This window comes from Sitophilus oryzae, unplaced genomic scaffold (assembly GCF_002938485.1).
Source record: "Sitophilus oryzae breed Bouriz unplaced genomic scaffold, Soryzae_2.0 scaffold_306_pilon_pilon, whole genome shotgun sequence".
Taxonomy (NCBI): Eukaryota; Metazoa; Arthropoda; class Insecta; order Coleoptera; family Curculionidae; genus Sitophilus; species Sitophilus oryzae.
In genome coordinates, this window is record NW_022146870.1 from 246,705 (window position 1) to 264,604 (window position 17,900).

General features: G+C 32.5%; 1 protein-coding gene across 5 annotated transcripts in view; it reads right to left on the reverse strand.

Moving 5' to 3' along the window:
• Window positions 1–17,900, reverse strand: part of LOC115884634 — a 114,903-nt gene that overhangs the window by 17,067 nt on the left and 79,936 nt on the right. For 3 of the 5 annotated variants that reach the window (XM_030903289.1, XM_030903292.1, XM_030903288.1), the window contains 11 exons: window positions 16,385–16,489; window positions 16,086–16,328; window positions 15,578–15,811; window positions 10,823–11,008; window positions 10,524–10,769; window positions 10,319–10,430; window positions 6,600–6,828; window positions 6,181–6,543; window positions 533–725; window positions 308–468; window positions 45–250 (listed from right to left, as the gene is read on the reverse strand). In XM_030903289.1, coding sequence (XP_030759149.1) covers window positions 45–250; window positions 308–468; window positions 533–725; window positions 6,181–6,543; window positions 6,600–6,828; window positions 10,319–10,430; window positions 10,524–10,769; window positions 10,823–11,008; window positions 15,578–15,811; window positions 16,086–16,328; window positions 16,385–16,489 — 2,278 coding nt within the window. The remainder of the gene's footprint in view (window positions 1–44; window positions 251–307; window positions 469–532; window positions 726–6,180; window positions 6,544–6,599; window positions 6,829–10,318; window positions 10,431–10,523; window positions 10,770–10,822; window positions 11,009–15,577; window positions 15,812–16,085; window positions 16,329–16,384; window positions 16,490–17,900) is intronic. The other 2 variants (XM_030903290.1, XM_030903291.1) reach the window with 2 other exon arrangements.

Below are 17,900 nucleotides of genomic sequence, written 5' to 3' on the forward strand. Positions count from 1 at the left end.
ACGAATTAGTAAATTACCCCTGTTATTCAAAATTCACTCCTTACCTAACATTAGAACCCAACTCTTCCGAAAAACAGGTGTGACACAGGTGACTAGGACAAGTAAATGTGTCTTCAGAATCCTGATTTTTCGACCATTTTCCAATTGTCCACTGGGTTTGAGGAAATGCTTTTAAACAATGCAAATGGAAATATTTCGAACATCGATGATATGAGCATTTCTTACGAATTTGTGAACCTCTTTTTGATATCTAATTAAGATTCACATATTAAAAAATAATATAAATTGAATTAAGAAATTTCGTTACCAGTAAACCACAAATAAAACAAGGAGGCGTCTGATTCATGGAACAGTAAGTGCATTTTAAAGTACTACCGTCCATGGGTTCTTTCACAACCACAGAATCGGCGGTAACATGGCATATTATTTTGTTGGAATTCGTTGATATTTGTTGTGGGTCTGTATACTCTTAAAACAATTAAAATATACATGAAATAAAATGAAAATTAATTAAGAAAGTTAATTTCTCTACCTGTTTGTGATTCATGTTGTTCTTTATTCGACTCCGAAATGTCTGTTTTTTCTATATCAATTCTCAATGATGATTGTAACAGATTTGAATCTGAGTTTTTCTTAACAGACATATTTAGTGATCCATCTTCTGAACTGGTATCAGTAGAATCGAACTGATATTTAGAACTTTTTTCTAAATTTTTCATTATTTCCTAAAACATAATTATTGAGAATGGCTTTAAACAACTAATATTCAAATATCTTGACAGTGTCTCCTTAATTGTATGAAAACATGAAATTTTGAAGCATTAGGTATAGTTTGTTCCACAACTGCTCAACGTTACGTCATCAATGTTTATGAAATATACATTTTAGGGTGTGTGCTAGATCACTTCATATAATTTAGAAAATTTTAAGTATGTTCCTAAGTTATTTATTATTATTAATTGCGCGAGTTTTTGCTAATTTTAAGTAGGTGTGTTACTCATTCTGATTATGTTTCAATTTAAAATGTTAGGCGCATATACAGGGTGGCCCATCGAAAACGTTCCGCAAGGCATAACGGCCAGGGAAATTTTTTTTTCAGAAAATTCAAAAACACGTCAATTTTGCTTGTGAGGGGGACAACTTTTGCCCCAAAAATCTAAGCGGGGGTGTTGTCCCCCAACTTTTTTCAAATGGGAAGGGGGATCAAGTGGTACCGCAATGAAAAGGGCTTTTTATTCTCTATACTTTCCCGCTTCGTTTTTGAAAATCTGTCGAGTCATTGAGAAAATATGAAGGATTGAAATTTGAAAAGTTTATTTAAACATTTATCAGAGTAAATGATAAGGATAAATTCCTTCGACCAATTTGCTATTTTTTCTTATTATTTCTAGATGTTTACGCATTTTTTCACTTGCCACAAGGTTGAACGATCAGGTGCGGCAGTTGCTAGATAGCTGTTCTGTGACTTGTGCGTTGAAGTTCTTCTCAATATCGTTAAACTTTTTAACAATTATGGTGTACTCACTTGCAGAAAAAGTGGAAATAATCAAACTTTATTTTAAAAATAATGAATGTAGCAATCGGGTTCCGCAGATATTCAATGAATGCCATCCTGAAAAACACCTTTATGGCAAAATTGTTCGCGAGTTAGTAGCAAAATTTCGCGAAACTGATGGTTCCGTTATGAATAAAAAGAGGCAGAGGGAAAACCCTGTAGTAAATGAAGCTATGGAGGTATTCGTATTGGGCCAAGTTGCCATGGATAGTACGCTGAGTACAAGAAAATTAGCCAATGCAAAATTAGCCGGCGTGAATCGTACCAGTGTCCAAAAGATATGAAAAAAACACAAGTTCCACCCGTACAAAATTCAGTTGGTACAAGAACTCAACGAAGACGATTTTGATCGTCGCTTGCAATTTTGTGAAACTGTGACTGAACGAGTGGCGAATGATAATAATTTCCTATTTAATGTGTGTTTTTCGGATGAGTGTACTTTCTTTTTGAACGGTGTAGTTAATCGGCATAACTGTCGGTACTGGGCTGAGGGGTTTTTCACGAGGTGCACACACCAAACCCTCAGAAATTGAACGTGTGGGCTAGTATTTTTGGAAATTCTATTTTAGGTCAGTTTAACGATATTGAGAAGAACTTCAACGCACAAGTCACAGAACAGCTATCTAGCAACTGCCGCACCTGATTGTTCAACCTTGTGGCAAGTGAAAAAACGCATAAACATCTAGAAATAATAAGAAAAAACAGCAAATTGGTCGAAGGAATTTATCCTTATCATTTACTCTGATAAATGTTTAAATAAACTTTTCAAATTTCAATCCTTCATATTTTCTCAATGACTCGACCGATTTTCAAAAACGAAGCGGAAAGTATAGAGAATAAAAAGCCCTTTTCATTGCGGTACCATTTGACCCCCCTTCCCATTTGAAAAAAGTTGGGGATGACATCCCCGCTTAGAGAGTTGAAGATTTTGCAATCATTTTTGGGGCAAAAGTTGTCCCCCTCACAAACAAAATTGACGTGTTTTTGGATTTTTTGAAAAAAAAAATATCCTGACCGTTATGCCTTGCGGAACGTTTTCGATGGGCCACCCTGTATATATATACTGTTTTATTACTCAGATAAGATTTCGACAGACGGTGAAAATTGACGCCGGGAGGCATTTAAGCAAAATGTACCATTATTTAGTCCATAATGTGATTTTCCCTGCTCTCATTGGTCGAGACTAAACTCTGCAGCTGGTGCGTTTTGCCAAACATGACTAAAATGCGGTACATTTTGCAACGTAAGCGTGAGGCATTCCAAACGCAGGTACATGCTGCTAAACTTTACTAAAACGTGGTGTATTATGCCTGAGATCGAATGGCATTAACCTTTTCAATTACCCTGAGAAAAATAAAAAAGAATTGACGGATTGCTACGACAACTTCGCCGAAGTGAAAACACGTCGCCGTTATACGCTTCTCTCAAGTAGTTTCCATTAGACAGACGTTTTTGTGTGTGTTTGAATAAACTTTAGCATTTTTAATTGATATCTACCATGACATCTGAAGGTTTGACGTATATTTTACCGGATCGATTTCGGTACAGTGTAAAAGAAGTTTTGGTTTAAGGTAGCATTATTTATGCTGAACTAAAAACAGCAGAAGATTGCGACGCATGGATTTCAGAATTTTCGCGACTAAATTCAGTTGCCTGGATTGTACGGCGAACTTTTACTTTGTTCTTTCCGTATTGGACAGGCTGTATGGAGGTGGCTTTGGGACAAAAATCAAGCAGTTTCCAAAGAAGATCGACCATTATTATACAGGATGGCGCACCTCATTCGCCTCGGTTGATTAAACGGAAAGATGTAGAAACAAAATTTTTTATGGGTATATGTAGAGAAACAATGTGCATAATTTAAAATTATTTTGAAATGTACAGGGTGTGTTAGAACTAAGATCCACACTATTCATTTTACAGATACATATCCATACTATTCCATTTTATTTCATTTTTGGATTCTTGGGCTTAAAATAAGGCATTTATTATAAGGGTTTAATATGATGCTTTGGTTTTTGAGATATTTAAAGACATTTAAATATGCATGCTCTAATAAAAAAGTTTGTCAACAACCTGTACATTACTTTTCAGAGTTTATTCTTGTGGTGACTTTGAAGCCAGAGAAATTAACTTTACTAAAACAATGTATTGCTTTCTTAAATGTATACAGGGGTATCAAAAATTGCTGGTCTATTTTAAATATTTATTTTACATAAAAACTTCGTTATTTCTATGTATGATGCAATTTTTGATACCCCTGTATACATTTAAGGAAGCAATCAAATTTTTTAGTAAGGTTTATTTCTCTGGCTTGAAAGTCAGCACAAGAATTAATTCTGAAAAGTAATGTACAAGGTGTTGACAAACTTTTTTATCATAGCATGCATATTTAAATCTCTTTAAATATATCAAAAACCAAAGCATTTAAACATATTAAACCCTTATAATAAATGCCTTATTTTATGTTCAAAAATCCAAAAATGACATAAAATACCTGGTGTTCCATAAGAAAAAATATAACTTTGGTAAGGATCTTAGTTCTGACACACCTTGTACATTTCAAAATAATTTTAAATTATGTACATTGACCACATATATAGTATTTTTAATACCCATTTAGAATAACACCATCCTTATTTATTATTAATAAATCAGTTGAAACAAAAAATTACCAACAAAAAGGAACGTCGATAACTAATTTTTTAGATGTCACGTTTTTGAAGTTACGTCAAATTTTGATATCATGTTAATGTCATAACACAAAATAAGATATAAAAATGCGATATTCTGATGAATCCAAAAAACTTATGCTTAATGTAGTAAACTATTTTCAAAACGATTTAGGTACTCGATTTAAGGCAATTCAAAAAGCGTCCGAAGCACTAAAAGTTCCAGTTTTTCATGCGGCTTCAGATGGTTCAAGAAGCCGCATACGTTAAGTTACTAAAACGGTTGGTACCTCTAAATAGGTATTAAAAATACTATACCTGTCTGTGTTACAAAGACGTCACGACACACGGAAATCAAGCAAACAATTTTTTAGAAGTGTCAGACTAATATTTTTATAAAATAGACGTTTTCTTAACATTTCACGCTGGTCCTAAAAAGACGATCAAATATTAAATGGGATAATTCTGTGGTCATTCCTAAAAATCAGAGATTTTAATAATGGCGTTTATAACATGTTAGTAGTGTAATCTGGATTGTCCTTAAAACATTTGCATGATGCTGGAAAGAATATGGCAGAACGTACCACGTTTTAGTCACGGTTGGCAATACGCACCAGCGTTTAGTCTCAACCAATGAGAGCAGGGAAAATCACATTATGGACTATATAATGGTACATTTTGCTTACATGCCGCCGGGAGAGGCACGTATAGCCGCCCATACTAAAATATGTTAATAAAAAGTTGGTAGGCAGTTCTTTTAGTTTCAAAGTAAAAGAATTTTTCCAATTTTTTTATCTCAAAATCTGCGACTTTGACTGATTTTGATGTTATTACAAATTTTGTTGCAAATATTATTCCTAATCTTAAATTGAAAACCGCGTTTCGCTAGCTACTGTAATTTTGGAGTTTCACTTTTTTTAAAATGTTTAACCCTCTCCCATACCCCCTTACCAACCCCCCACCACCACCAAAGACTAATAGCCAGGTTCTCGGGTGCCACAGTATTTTTGTGCCAAATTTGGTTAAAATCGGTTTTTGAGTTATCGTGTTACAGACAGAGTGACAGACGGACAGACAGACAGACAGACACCATGAAAATATTTTGTATTTAGGTCATTTATGACCCAAATAACTCATTTTGAGTGAAATTAAAAAAACGTTTTTTTTGCCGATCTTAATAGCCTACCATACCTGTTAGTATGGTCGGCTAAAAAGGCAGATGACGTCAATTCCAAAATTATTTAAAAAATGACAGTTTTTATTTCAATATTATTGGAGTGACGTAACGTTAAACGTTGTACGGACGCAGATGCGTTTGAAGTCGACTTAAGATTTTTGAGGCTTGTCAAACTCTAGCCAAATCTTAAGTTATTTGTGTCAAATTATGTCAAATATTTGGGAATTGCTTTTACATTTTGATTCATGTTATTGCGTGTTTTGTGTTTTTTGAAGTTAAATGGAGGAAAATCGAAGAAAAATTAACTGTAGACCCAGAGCACAGTTCGGCTGTCCCAAGAAGAAACTATCCTCTATTTATTCCCGTGCAATATTAAAAAAATATATTTGTACAGTATATACTTACAAAAATATTTGTAAGTTATATTGATAAATATAATAATTACGGGAAGTTTCTTGAAGTTTAAAAGTAAGAAATAGTTCGCTTAATTTTTTTGGTATGTGGTCTTTTGTTTAAAATACACACTTTTGTTTAAAATACACTGTTTGTTTTGTATTAACACATAATGCATATAATATATGACGTAACCTTGAAAGTTTATTAAACAAACTAGGTAAATGCGGATGGCAAGAATATTTTGCTTCGCTGCCAATCTAAATTTTACTGGAAGTAGATTTCAATGTTTCAATATTACTTTAAGCTGTTAATAAATATTGAGCCTACTGTAAAAATCTGAATATCTCTAAATATTAAAAAAAAAATACTGATTTACTTACACCCATTTTCCAATCAATTTGTTCAACAATCGACATTGTATGATAGTTAGATGGCAATTCTTCTGTTTGGGGTGCCTCTATAGCACGTTTTGACTTAACAGTAATAATCTGCACGTGCTCGTCAACTTTCCTTTCTTCAATGTCATTGGGCAATGTGTTTTTGTCAGGTATATCACAACTGTCCAAACTAATAGAGAGATTTATTGGCTCACTGCTGCTTTTAACGGGGCCATCTATTTTTTTACTCCGGGATGACCTCACTTTCGGTTCTTTTACTTTTGAAGCACATTCAATATGAAAGTAATTACCGCATTTTCCTTTGCATTTAAATAATTCTCCCTGTTCAAAACAGTGATCACACACCTACAAATATATTAAAAATTAACAATTTATCTAAGAAAGGACATAGTATAACGAACTTTAATATTTCTTGTTCCATTAAATAGGTTATTTTTCTTAAAAAGTTCCATCTGATACTCGAAAGAATATAGCTGTGTTTTACTACTACTGCCACTACTAGCTTTAGATCCAGATTCCGAATGTTCATCAATTTGCTTTGTTTTCAATCTGTCTAATAAATAATCGTCATTTTTTTGTACTTCTCCATAATCTGATCCCTTTGATTTCATTTGATATACTCCATTATAACTATAAATAAATATTATCATAAAAAATTACGAATTAATTCAGGTTAGAATCTTTGGCGGCACAACAGTAACATAACAGTAAAGTATGTCCAACGAGTCGAAGAAGGTTTCAACAAACGACAGACAACTGTTACTGTCATGTATCTACCTCTAGGAGGGAAACTTGCGAAACTTCCTCTACTTGCGAAACTTTTTCGCTGGTGGGGAAGCTCCTAGCCAGGTGCTAGGGGGAATCCCCTCTAACACTTTAGCTTGGCCTAAGGAGCATCTCATTGTCTTGCCTTGGCTAGTGTCGAGGCCAGGGAATTTCACCAAGACGTATTACGAAGCCGCATGGCACTACTCTGTCCGTCATACCAGGGCATCTGCGCCGAAGTAATGCGTGAGCAGTTCCAGCGCAGTTTGTCAAGCAAATAGGGAGGATTTTTTTTAGTCGGTAGGAATCTGGCACACCTCGGTCGCTAGAACAGACCAGGCAAAGATTTTTTTAGAAAAAAAAGACTGTATGATGAGTTATAACTCAAGAAAGGGAACACAATAGATCTTTAAGGTCGCAGTGATTAACCCCCTTCCACTCATTCTACATTCTAGACAGACTATAGTTAACAGCAATAGACAAAAACATATTATTTGAACTTTAGACGCATGTTTCGCTAAGTATATTAGCAGAATCAGCAGATACTGGCTTTCGTCAACGCCCTGAGACTGTATGATGAATTATAACTCAATAAAAGAGGGTACAATAGACCTGCGCTCTAGTTGCAAAAACGTTACAGCAATTACAAGAAATGCTGACAGGCAGGGCCTTAAGCTGAACATCGATAAAACTAAAATCATGTGCACTCTCCCGGAAAATCATAACAATGCTATAAAAATCGGAGAACTACTGGAATATGTTGCGGAATTCAATTACCTTAGCAGTTTGATTTCGGAAAGGGCAATATCGACTCTGAAATTCAACACAGAATTAGCAGCGCCTCAAGAGCATTCTGGAAACTAAAAATAGGGTTTTCTACAATCGTGACTTGAGCACGAAACTGTGACTTGAAAACGAAACTTGCAGTGTACCGAGTAGTAGTGTACCGTTATTAGGTTATTAGGTAGTGGCAAAACCGTTGTTTTTAAATAACAGTTGAAACTGTTACTGGTATTAATATATAACAGCTTAAAATAACAGGTTTCTGTTATTTTTTGACTCTAATGTTAACACCTAAAATATCATATGCATTATCCAAACTGTAGTAAAATCATAAAAATCTTCATATTTATTTCTTAATAAAAAATAATGTACAGGGTGGGTCAAATTCGACGCTTTTAAATGGAAACACCCCTTTCTATAGGAGATAGACGAAAACTAATATCGGTGTCTGGAGCTCAATTTTTGTCAAAAACATGATGGTGAAACCCGCATATCGATATCTGTTACAGTTTCGGAGTTACGGGGTGTTTTTCAAAAATATGCATTTTTAACAAATCGCTGTAACTTTTTTGCTATGGAAAATTTTGTATTTTTATGAAAACATTTCAAAAGCACCTTTTTACGTAGAATTTAATGGTTTAAGTTTATTTTTTTTTAAATTATTAATTTAAGAATTATCAACAGAAAATTTGATTCTTTATATGGGACACCCTGTATATTTTTACTTTATTGAAAAGAATTTAAAATTACCTTTCCAAAAATATAACACATTTGATATTTTGCTCGATTCTTCTTCGAGAAATAGAGTATATAAAAATTCGCCCGCTTTAAATAAGTAGGCTTTGAACGGCACCGGCTGTAATGCAAAAAAATTCTAGCTGTGAGCATCAATTAAAACGAAAATAATATTTGCTATGAGAGATGCAGAATTTTATAACTATTTAAAATATATTTAACCAACATCAACACATTTAAACTATATCCAATAACAATAAAAATAAATAGCAAACCAAGACATGAGATTTTGCTACAGGTGTTCGACATATCGACTGTCTTCTGTTATGGACAGACGGGACAGTTTTTGAACATTTCTCGCGGAATTCATTAACTCAGTGAGGGTGAAAGATACCCTCTCATAACTGCTAAGTATTTCTAATTCTTGTCTAGATTATACGGAAGAATAAGGAACCTTTTTATTTTTCCGCAAATATATTCACAGGATTAGATCCATGCGCACTAAGACAGGTGGCCTCGACGGCCAACGGCTGGAATCTTAGTTAGCTATTCAATTAATCTTGAAATTGGATTCAAAAATTTGCTGATAACTTCAGCGTTCAGAGGCGGTGCGTCGTCTTGCTGGAAAAGAATTTGTTTTCGAGTTCCATTAAGCGCATATCATCAATAAGGGGTCCAGTTTACTAGTTAAAAGTGGCGCCCGAGAGATCTAGATTTACCACTAGGCGTCAATAAGGCTATTTTTCACAGAACCAAAGAAATAGCCTTACAGTGCTATATTTTTGGAAATGTAATTTTAAATTCTTTTCAGTTAATTAAAAATATAGAGGGTGTCCCAAATAAAAAATCAATTTTTCTGTTGATAACTCTTAAATTATTAATTTAAAAAAAATATACTTAAACCATTAAATTCTACGTAAAAAGGTGCTTTGGAAATGTTTTCATAGAAATACAAAATTTTCCATAACAAAAAAGTTACAGCGATTTGTTAAAAATGCACACTTTTGAAAAACACCCCGTAACTCCGAAACGGTAACAGATATTGATGAGCGGTTTTCACCATCATGTTTTTGATGAAAATTGAGCTCCAGACACCGATATTAATTTTCGTCTATCTCCTATAAAAGAGGATGTTTCCAAAGAGTTTAAAAGAGTCGAATTTGACCCACCCTTGACGTTCTGTTAAAATGACATATATCAACTTTAGACGCAAAAACAGAACAGAAAAAAAAACATTTTAACAGAACGTCAACGGTTTCTTGTAGACGTATCTGTTTAAAAAAAAACTAAAATGTTAGGTTAGGTTAGTGTTGTCATAATAGTTTGAATTTAAATATTTTAAATAGTTTTTTTCTTTATTCTTTGTATTTTTTTGCTTCTGACGACGGAAAGAGATAGACTTTCCGAAACGTTAAGCATTTTTTTCTTTGTTAGGCAAATTTTTATAACTGTAAACATAACTTCTGACAAGCAGTGTCCGTTTAGGTTTAAGGCAGAAGTGTTTACAAAAAATATTTTACATTAAAATATTTTATATTAACTATTTTATTTTGTAGATTTTCTTGCAGTGCAGTGGCGAAACACCTATAAAGAATTTTTTTGGAGAGATGAATCCGCCACATAAGTATAGACATTTTTGTAAAATAGTCTGTCCAACGAGTCAGGAAAGAATTCAATAGACAAAATTCAATAAATGACAGAAAATACAATATGCTTGCTTGTAAATTAAAATGACTGTCACACACACACTGACACTATCGTATATCTTCTCGTGGAACAGGCTTTAGTGTAGTTACAGTGTTGTGCTACAGATATTGAATGTATTATAAAATCTTACCTCGAACTAACGTGATCTTCACCCTTACTAGCTCTTTGCTCTATGTCATTTAAATTAACTTCTGATTCAATATTTCCATTTTCTTTGATACTTTTATTTATCGACTTTAAATCTAAAAAATGTTAAGGTATTTTTTTGATTTCTTTTTTGAACTGAAGGTTTTAATGAATAAGACAAAGATAGCATAAACATATCATAAGCGTACCTTTTTCATTTTGTTGAGCTTGATTTGAATAACTCAGCCTAGTTTTCCTAGCATTATTTTCGTTTAACGATTCCTGCTTTTTTTCAGACTTGTTATAAGATTTTCTACGTTTTTTAATTTCATCTAATTCCGTTTGTTCTGTTATGTCTGTTTTATTTTGTTGTATATCATTTTTTGTTTTCCAATCGTTATTCGGCTGTTCAATAGATTTATCTTCATTTAAATACAATTTCTGCGTCACAAGACCTATAATATTGAATTAAATTAAAACATGCATTATTTAGGGTAGACAAAATTACTTTTTCCGTTATAAGTGCTTTGTCTAGTTTTTCTACCGCTATCTTCTATTGTATTAAGTTTATCACGGCTTAAATCTATGCTAAAGTTGACTAAGCTTGGGGAATCTTCAGATTCTATAATTTTTTTAGTTGAATTATCTATGTTGGTAGGGCGACATGTATTTATTATTCCTTCTGATTCTGTATCTGTAAAATTATAGGACTTTGAAATAATGACTACATATAGAGATATCAATAAGAGTTGCACGTCATCAGACGTCGAAACTATTACCAAATTAAAATTATAATAAATAATTCGTTTGAAATTTAGAGCGCACTTTTTCCTATAATCATATATCCTATGATTAAAAAAAGATAGCACGCTATTGCATCAACTAAGCGAATTGGTCGATAAAAAAACGTTAATTTCTTAGTTCATCGAAATACCACATGATCGAGAAAAAAAACGGCGTCAAAGACGGGTGGGAGTGATAATCGATAATAATTTTGGCGAGGCCAATCTCTAGACATTCTATACTACAAATTAATATACAACACTGATTACAGAAAGATTAAAAAAAGATAAAGCTTAATTTTTGCTCAATATAAAAATAAATTAGAAGCTTCTTAAGAACAGCTGGAAGTATACGCCATTAAAAAGTAAAGAGTACGGGCCAAGTATATGACGTCTAGGGCCCGACCTCGCCAAAATTATCATCGATTGTTATTCTCCAGCCGTCTTTGACGCTTTTTTTTCGATCGTAGGGGGTTTAGTATGATGCAATCGTCATTTTTCCTGAATGAACTATAATCAAATGTATAGTCTGTGAAACAAATAACTTTGAATTTGACAGTTCCCGCGGTCTTTTCTAGTGTTAATTTTATTAGGTTAGCAACTTGCGGCCATGTTGGCCATGAACAGTCTCGGAGCGAGATTTATGACGTCACGCTAGTTAGATCATAGTTAGATACTACTAATAATATAGGAATTTTAAAACATTTTCCGATGCACGTCATCAATCACATCGACATTGACACTAAAGCCTATAAACCTGAGTAAATGAAATTTTAGCAAAAATGTTTAAATTTGTTTACTTATTTAAGATACCAAGCAGCTCTTCATTATACTTTATAGAGCAAATGATTGTAACAGATATTTTATTTAGATTAAAGCTGCAAAAATTAGTTTAACCCGATTTTTATTATCGCCTTGTTGGTCACATTGTGCCATGTTCAGAATTGTTGTCGTGTATTATTTGACAATTATCCTAGTGTCAGTCATTATTTTATATAATATCGTGCTGTTGAATTTTTGGGAGGAATTCTCGTTTTTTTCCGTTTTTAATAGTTTTTTTTCTTAAATCGCACTTCTAAGCACAAAAAGTTCTTTTAAGAACTAAATTTTCAAGATTTTTTACTGCATTTTTTGGAATTGTGGATTGAAAATATGCCGAAGCCTTTAAACAGTCGAAGCAAAGCGCTTGTAGCTTCCCTGATAAAATATTTTGAGCGCAAACGTGACAATAAAGGTCCTTTATTACCCTTGAATGCAGTCAGAGAAGTAAGATTGATTGGTAAGCACATTATACCACTTTCAAGTTATTTCTACTTATTTCAATTTTTAGCGGGTAGCTGGCTGCCTTAAAAAATATATAAAAATTATATACTAAATATATATTGTTTGTCACTTTTAAATTAAGATTTATCTCATAAATCCATCACAATCTGGCAGCGCTGTCGCCATCACTTGTCACTCAAAGTTGATGACGTGCATCGGAAAATGTTTTAAAATTTCTATACTGATATTCACAACACACATAATGTTTACTGAAATTAATAAACTAATATAAACTTGTCAAAAGATGACCACATATTTTTTAAAATTATTATTCTAAACACTAAAACTATGTACATTGACTATGGAGTACGACTTCAGCCATGAATATTTTATATGTAATTTTTAGGATTATATTCGACATTTTTTTTTTCATATGACACAACACTGATGAAGGCTATAATATTAGCCGAGACGTTTTTTTAAACCAAATAAAAATAATGAAAAACCAAATGAAAACTTAATCAGCGATTTTCCCGAACCTAAATCCCAAGAAAATCAAAAATTTTAGAATAATTTTACATATAAAATGACAGCGATCTTTATTTTATAGCCATCGCTGACGCATTTTTTTCTATGATATTGTATTATTTGCAAATATAATTTTTCGAACATTGATACTTGCACAATATACATATAAATTTTGTGAATGCAAATAATAATACATCACTATTAGTAGATATTGAATACTTTTTGTTAAATTAGATCGATTTTAAAACACCAAAATTTAAAATATATTTTACATTTTACCCATTATCTTATCTACCTACTCATTATTTGTATATTGTAAAACATTTGCTGCATTTGTATGGTTCATAGTTTATTTATATATATATATATATATATATATATATATATATATATATATATATATATATATATATATATATATATATATATATATATATATATATATATATATATATATATATATATATATATATATATTATATTATTTATTAACTGTATATTATGTATATTTCATGTAAACTATATAATTTTTAAAATACAAACCAAAAATACGAGAAATAATTATGTTTTCCATGTATTCTACAACATATTTATTAATCCGTAGTATCTAACTAGCGTGATGTCATAAATCTCGCTCCGAGGCTGTTCTATTAGAGACGGTATTGGTCTGATATTTAGAAATATCAAAAGCTGATGACATATTACTTTTGACAATTATGACATTTCGTGTCGATTTTTGCAAGAAGAGGAAGCACTGTCACTTGTTTTATTATTTTCCTTTTCTATTTCACGAAGAGTTACCTATCTGATTCGTTCAGGCACTCAATTTAAAGAATATCACTAACTTTTTTAGCAGAGGGGTTTTATATTTGCCATGTTGTTAAAAAATAACGGTCAAAATTCAAAGTTGTTCATTTTATAGACTATAAACGTTGATAAAAACAAACAGTATTGTGGATTGTTGAAAAATAAGTTCAATACTAAATCATAAAAAAATATTGGTTTCTAGATGATGTTTTAAATAAGAGAATACCAAATTCATAAGTAGTAAAATAGATAATAAACCTAGGCAACTGATTTGCTTTACATGAACCAAGAAATGAGGAGCAGACTTTCTAGATGTATTTTATCCATTTTTTCTAATTTTGGCAATCAAAGAAAAACTGCCACGCTTTTTGCAAGAAACTTACCGAAAAACTAGTGTACTTGAAAAGTGGATAAATAAATCATAAAAATAATACACCTACATGTGAAAAATCTAGTTTTGATGATATCTAAAAAAATTGAAAAGAACTGTTGACTGTCTGTTACACGTGAAATTTCTCTTTATTTTTCTACTACCACGGTCCGTATCCCCAACTACATGGTCCCCAGTCGTAGTTTCATGAAATCGACAAAATATCAAGAGACAACTTTTAATCGGCATTAAACTGCTTACACTACTTCGCTAACAAAAGAAAAAAATCAGTGGCGTACATGCTTTATCATAGTCAATGGTCTACCGACTTGGCAAGTGTCTAAATCGACTCTTACTCACGAGATATTCGATCTCATCCGGCCTCGAACCGGCGTGAATGTGCAGTGTGTGTCAATAGATTTTACACTTTTGCCTTTATTGGACAACAGCACGATACAGAGTTTTGAACCGGTCACCCGTCCATCCACTAGTATCGCCTTACGTCGCTTAACTTCGGTGTTCTAATGGGAACCGGTGCTTCGACGTAGCTGGGACGTTGCCTCCTTTTAATACCCTGTAGCTAGGAAACAAAGCAGAATCGGACCTAAGTTGATATGAAAAATAAATCTTATTTTTACGTGAGGAATCTCCACACGAGATATGGCACATGTTTTTTGAAACACCCTGTATAAACAGTTATTATTTACATCAACAAAACTCACCTTCTTAACAGCACTTAAGAGACATAAAGGGGACTACCGCTCTCCGGTTCAAACTATTCTAATAAAGTTGCGAAGAGTTTTTTACGGCTATTAAGCTATCTTGTATACTTCGCACTAAAAGAGGTTCTAAAAATGTTCTACTGCAAGGTCTGCTAGTAAATTTTCAAGCTTAAAGTATCACAACACTATTTATTTAAACCAAAGACTCCTAATACAAAACTAAAGTGTCAAAACGAATGACAATATCAGGAAATAAATAAATAAATGCGGCAACTTGACATTTTTATAGCAGAGCTACCGCTTGAATCCCCAGCGCGAAATTTAAATTCGAGTTATTCAGCACGGCCGCGGCGCGGCGCCGAATATGTCCATGGTTGGCAACAATGAATTTAAAAATCGCGCCCTCGATTACGTTACTAAAAGTTTAATTGATATGAAATATAGAAAGTCTAAGGTATTTTCGTCCTTTAATTCGACTAGGATAAAATGTATTTAACACGTCGTTTCTGGTATCATATTGTAACTCTGTGTATGCAGTTTGCAATGTCATCCTTGGTTGAAAATCTTGAAAAATGGACAAAATGTATTTAGTAAGTCTGTTCCTCAAATAAAGTGATTGATACATACAAAGAAGTAAGTTGGAGCTGGTCTACAGATTTTGGTAAAACGAAGTCATTGAATATCCTGTAGTTTATATGTAAAATACATTTTAGTAGTTGACTATTTAGTTGAACTACTTGTACCAGTTTACCGTATTAAAATTGATTTAAAAAATTAATTAAAAAGAATACCTAGATTGGACACTGTTATATCCTTTGGCACACAATTGTCAGAGTTATCTGCATTTTGTATTCTATAATCTATATCCTGCTCATGCCTTGTATTATCACTTGATACTTTAACTTCTCCATTGAGATCTTCAATATGATAAACTTGACTCTTCTTTCCGATATTTAATTCTTCCAATGTTCTATGAGATTGGACTGGATCGTTGGCACAAGATTGCTCAAATGGTCCACTATAAACTAAAAACATTCCATATTTAAGTATCAAGTACTATGTACTACATAAGAAACAAAACATAAAACATCACTTGTAGTAGTTCAGTTAAAAATATTCTTTTACTTTCATAATTCACCATTTATGAACTTTGCAAGTGTGGATTTAAGATTAAACAATCTTTTATAATTTTTATAATAACAATACGCTTAATCAATTTTGTTGCATTTACAAGTTTTGTATTTGAAGGTTATTACTAGTTTAGACTTTATACTAACTGAAAAATTATTAAAAATATACCTGTATCATGGTCTTTCTCTTCTCTGTCAGGTTCTTTTGTACCTTGTAATGCAAGGTCTTGGTTAAATGATTCGGATTTCTCCTGCAAAATGGTCTGTTTAGTGCTACGCTCGTTGCTAGTATCGGAAGAACTAGATACATTTACTTGCGAATTCCGTCTTGATCTTCCCCGTCTTGTTATTTTAATATTACACTCATTTAACGTCTCGTCCGCACATGATGCATTAGATTTATTGCTATCATCTGAAATGTTATGTTTATTAATATTAAACAAATCTACAGAGCCAAACGCTCCATACTTCTCTCAATTTCATTTATGAGATCACATTGAGCGTCTTTCTCTTTTTTGGATTTAAGCTGTTCCTTATCTGAAGTAAGTTTTTCTGCCACGGGTAAATCTACAACTAATTCGAAATTCTAAGAGTCCATTTCACTAGTCCGAAAATGTAGTAAAATAAGCGTTCGGCATTTAACGTTTTATGTAAAACTGGCTAGGTATTTTTACACAAATGAAGAAGGAAATTAAAGATAAAGGAATATACTATATCCGTATTATAGCAAATTTTTAGACAACTTCTTTATTTCTAAGATTTTGATGGTCGAACATAGTGATGTAAAATTTCCAGGAAATATTTCCTGAAACATTGGAAATATATGGAAATATTGGAAATATATGAAATATTTTAAAAAATAAGAAAAACTAAAATATTTATTTATTAAAATCATAACAAAACATCGCAAAACACAAAATGTTTATACATACATAAACACAAATAAAGAGTTATTCTTCAAATTAAAAAAATAAATTGAGGTTAAATTTGTACAAAAAAAAATATTTTTGACACACTAGCGAGCAAGAGGCATATCTTTATCGCTGTCATCAGCATGACACTCAATAACATCTTCTTGCCAGTCTACTTCCTCAAAATCTTCAATAGTATCGAAAATAAAAATTGATCTATTGCCGTTTCCTATTTTCTTCAGCAAGTTTTCATTGTGGGATACATAGAATAACTTAGCGGCTCTATCATTAGTAAGCCTGTTTCTCTTTTTTGAATGAAATGACTATAAACGCTAAAACTGCGTTCCGTGGCAGCCGAAGCTACAACGTGACACGAACATTCGTGAAGCTACTTGTGATAATGAAGATGAAGAACACAGTCCTTTCCACCAGGAGACTGGGTTATCAAAACTACTTTCCATATGAAGTTATTTCCAAATAACTTGCCTCTTCTACAACGGTAATCTGCTATTTCATCTATTATTTCTTTTATTATTGGCAGAAAGAATTTGGGTTTCATCAAGTTCAGAACCTTGTGATTTTGGAATTAGTAATTCTGCAGCATAATGAATGGGTTTAATAGCAAATTTTTCTCTTTTGACAACAATCTCCAACAATTCGGATTTTTCTTTGTCGTCAAGTGAGGACAATGCAAGATTATTCTGAATTACCCTTCTAATATCACAAAATGTTTTGATAGGAAAATGAATAGTGCTATAATCTCCTTCTACAATTTTTAACCATTTGCCAATAGGTTCAAAAATGTTAATTACTATGGAAATTTGGGCCCAAAATATACTTCGTCATCTAATATCCACTACTTAACATTTTTATCAATCATTTGTGTTGCTTCTTGACTAACTGCAACTCCTTGTAAACTGAGCCTAGTATTGTATACACTTTTTAAATTGGTCAAAATTGAAGACCAGCGAGTTTTTACTACGCTACGACTTACGAGCTCGGGACTTCCCCGTAGAAATGCGAGGTTGCAAATAAGTTGGTGAATCCTCAAACTTGATATATTCACAATGTGA